General features: G+C 38.2%; 1 protein-coding gene across 1 annotated transcript; it reads left to right on the plus strand.

Annotated features, from left to right (window-relative positions):
• The first annotated feature begins 1,489 nt into the window (after nt 1–1,489).
• LOC103438681 (uncharacterized) lies at nt 1,490–3,879 on the plus strand. The gene is made up of 2 exons (XM_008377223.4): nt 1,490–1,880; nt 3,368–3,879. The coding sequence occupies exons 1-2, from the start codon at nt 1,653–1,655 to the stop codon at nt 3,593–3,595; spliced, it is 456 nt and encodes a 151-aa protein (XP_008375445.1). The 5' UTR covers nt 1,490–1,652; the 3' UTR covers nt 3,596–3,879.
• Nucleotides 3,880–4,302: the final 423 nt, after the last annotated feature.

Consider the following 4,302-nt stretch of genomic DNA (forward strand, 5'->3'; position numbering starts at 1 on the left):
TGATGATGGCTGTGTTCTATACGGTGCGAGGGGAGAATCTGCATTACACTTGATACGTGACTGCCCCTTCGCTGCCTGTGTTTGGATGGCTCTCCCTTGGGGTCTCCACCAAAAGGGCACGGAGTCACTGCCATGGATGATTGGGCCCTGCTGCTTGCCTCCTCCCTGAAGTAACCTGATATTTTGATATTTTTCTCATTATTTGGTGGGCGATTTGGGGGGCTAGGAACTTTATGCACTGGAACGGGCGAGTGGACGACCCTGGGCTGACCTCATCTCGAGCAATGAGCTGGTTATCTGAGTTTCACCATGCTCAGTGTTCCGGGCTTGCTCTCGATGCCTATACTCCCCAAACTGCGTTGCTGAATCATTCGACTGACATGTCCTTCATTGGGCTTGCCATCGAAGATGGCAAAGCTTTCATATCAAGGATCACTGGAGCTGCTTCTGCTCATGTTCGTCGTCAGGCTAATTAAATGGCTCACCGTCTTGCAAAGGTTGCGCTGCGTGAGACGATTTCTCGGTCATGGTTTGAGGAACCGCCTGATTTTCTGGTGGACCTCTTTGTAATTGAGACTTAAGGCTGTTTTGAGTGAGGGATGTTTTGAATCCTTTTGTTTGTGGTTGTAATGTTCCCACAACCTTGCTGTTTTTCTGAAATGAAGTTCTGTCGTTGCTATTTTTTTTTTAAAAAAGCAATGAAAACTGGAGGCATTAATCATTGGGTGGAATTGCAGTGTTGATGTCAATATGTACTTTCTTTTCAAAAAAAAAAAAAAAACAAAAAAAAACATGTACACATTATGTGTGTTCCGGATATTGTAAATTATTTTGTGTTGTGCTACTAATGTTTCATCTACTTTTTTTTTTATTCACATCTACATATTATCTTTCAGGAACTTTAGGTAGGAACTTGCATCTAAAATCTCATGTTGTTTGACAATTACATAAATAACATATAACTCGGTAAAGTAAACACACAAAAATGACAATTTTTATGACGTGCATGGTCAAAACAAAGTCTCTCTCTTGCACAATACATTAAAATATACCAGGACTATTACAATGTAAAACAATTACCACAAAACATCTTTAAGAATGCATAACGTCTGTGATTAAAAAAAAATTTCTCGCATGCACGTAACATTGTGCAAAGAGACTAGTAACTTATAGGGTACCCTAATTTATAAGTTATAACCCTTTTCTTCGTGTGTCTCTTTATTATTCTTTAAAATTTCTCTTTTATTAAATTTATAAGTTGCCACTCAATATTACGGTTTGATAGTATTTCTCTTCATTTGAAAGTGAGAGGTTTTAGGTTCGAATCTTGTAGATGACAACTTCAATACCAAACTAGGCTGCTCATTATGTGACTTAACCAAACTTCTCATCCTCTTAATGTAGAAATTTCGATGTATTAAAAAATATCCGTGAGCTAGAAATAGGGAAACGAGTGTACCCAAAAAACGACAGCAGTCTTAAACGACATAAAAAATTCGAACTACAAATGCACGTGTTTCTCACGTGCTCCGTTCCTGACGCAAGAGGGTTTTTAGCTTCCGCTAAACCTCTGATCTAATTCCAGTTTCCAATCTGAGAAGACGAACTGACGAAAAAGGAGCGATTGCGTCGTGAATTCGTCGAATCGGAAGATGTGGTTCGCCGGCGGCGCGTTTAGGGCTTCCACTTCGACCGGAAGTGGTCTGATTACAACCGCCGCGGCGTTTGTAAGGCATTTCTCCCGGAGCCGCGCGGAGAATCTGAGGAAAATCAATCCAAAAGTGAGCTTCCCTGAGGCTAATTCTATCGCTCGTGATCTATACGATGTCGTCAAACAGCATGGACCTCTCACCATCCCCAATACTTGGGTTCAGGCTAAGGTTTATCACCCTTTCTGTGAAGAGCTGCTTTTTTTTTTTTTTCCCTTTTTTTTTTCTTTTCATATATATGAATTTGATAAAGCTGAAAAATTTACTCTTCCCATTCGGGCATTTTCATTGTAATCGCTATGCCTAGTTTTGCGATGACATTTTATCAATTGGGGGTATGTCGAAAAACCGGATTTCAGTTTGTGTATTTGGTGTTTAGAGTCATGTAATCTAGCTTCAAGTGCTTCATATAGCTATGTTAATGCAGCAAGGAGTAGGCTTACTTGCCACTGGTTAGATTAGGATAACTTGAATTGCAATAATGAGACAGTACTGGTCACACTTTCCGTTACTTAGTTGTATCATTGGCTGGCTATACTTGCTAGTTAGTGTGACTGTTGTGGGCATTGAAGTTTGAAGTCTGCCATGCATCTTGTTGTGTGCGGTAGCATAGGAGGATGGTTATCTATCTGTTCATCATAATATGAACTTTTTAAATTTCTATTCAACAGTTTTAAGGGGATAGGAGATTGAGGGCTTTATAAGGTGAAGTTTCTACCAAAACCGGGTAAAAATTTCAGTTTGTAAGGTGAAGCTGCCATTTTAGAAGTAACTTGAACGGTTTATGTTCATACTAGCATTTAAGAATATAAATAGAACTGCTGAAACCACAGGGGGTGTAAGCTTCAGAACATAAAACACAGGGTCCCCGTTTTTATTATGCTATACCAAATATTAATTCACCACTTAAAGCTTTTAAACTTGAGATATTCTATTAGAAATGATAAAACCTATGTTGAGATTTATCATACTCCTAGATTTTATGTTTAACTTTTTGGTATTTGCGATACAGCAATGATAGTATTACAGTGCATTGACTTTTGATTTCGTCCTTATGCATACATATTCTTGTATTAGTTCACAAAACTTTTATGGTTTACCTCTTGCCTTAGACCGAGTTTTATAATGTGAGAAATCTAATGCATAACTGGTCATTTTGTATGTATAAATCATTTAAGATGTTTTGAATGCTACTATTCTGGTGATAGAATTAGAAAGCAACCATATCTAGATTTTGTTTTCTGATAACCGTTCCTTATCAAACTGAGGCGGTTTACACTGTAAGAGGTACCAGGAAACATGTTTTATGCATTCCTTTCATTTCAAGTTTTCAGTGGCTTTTCTTGTTATCACCCCTCCAGCAAAAAGAAAAGGACATATATTTCTTTCCTTATTCAAGATAAAAGGCTTTGTTGGGAAAAGGCTTTGTTGTTGTTGTTGTTGTATTCAAGATAAAAGAATGTAGTGGAAACAGCCTCTTTGCAAAGCTAGGGTAACTTGCGTACAATCACCCCCCTGACCATCGCAAAATGGGGAGCCTTGTTGGCTTGGGGTCACCCTTTATTCAAGATTAAAGAATAAGTGTGGAATATAAAGATAATTGTCTGAATTTCCATGAGTTCATGTTTCTGAAAAAGGGTTTTATTTGCAAAATTCAGGAATTTGGTGTCAATGGATTGATGAGCAAAACACACATGAAGATAATGCTCAAATGGATGAGGGGAAGGAAGATGCTGAAGTTGTTCCCCAACCAAGTTGGTTCGACCAAAAAATTCTTGTTATGCACACTGCCTGAAGATGCTGAAGTTACTCAATTTAGAGAATCATCAGCAGTAAGGCTGCAACATAGGAAGCCTTCCATCAAGCGGAAGAAGCAAAAGAAATAGGTTTGTGACTCTGTCCAAGCCTTCACTTTCGGCTTGGAACCCTTGCTTAGTGTGTTCCATCGCAATTTCAGTTCTCCCTTTTGCTGTATGAATAAACTTTTCCCTTTCCTACTCGTGTTACTATCAATGGCTTTTCACTAATCTATGGTCGTTTTGAAAAGACTATTCTCTCAGTTTCGTCCCCTTTTCCGTTGGACTTGGTCAAGTAGTGATTACATTTGCTTGTATAATTTAGGTTGACAGATTGGATCGTTGAAATAATGTTGATGGCGGTGTTGTTTTAATTCTAGCATGACTGAATTCAATATTTGTGTTACCATCAATCGCAAGGATTATAGAATGGATTACACAACCTGTTGGTGAAGTGAATGAGTAGAACGATTGCGTCCCATCGTGCGACTGATAAACCCCTTTTTATCATTGTTTTGTATCAAATATGATAGGGGGAGATTGACTAATTTTAATGGTTTGTCCCAATTTTTCCGAAAAAATTATTCAACGAACAAATTGAAAGTGACCTACAAGTTCATGGGCTATTTGGTAATTGCATCTTCGTGTAAGAGGTTTGTAAATTATGCAGCTAATAGTGTAGTATCTTGCACCTGGAATTTTGTATTCAAATCTCCCTCCTCGATTATCGCTCTTGTAGAAAAAGTATAAAAGATTAACAACACCGTGAGATTTTGAACTCGGAAGTTATTCCAACA

Source organism: Malus domestica, chromosome 06 (genome assembly GCF_042453785.1).
Source record: "Malus domestica chromosome 06, GDT2T_hap1".
NCBI lineage: Eukaryota > Viridiplantae > Streptophyta > Magnoliopsida > Rosales > Rosaceae > Malus > Malus domestica.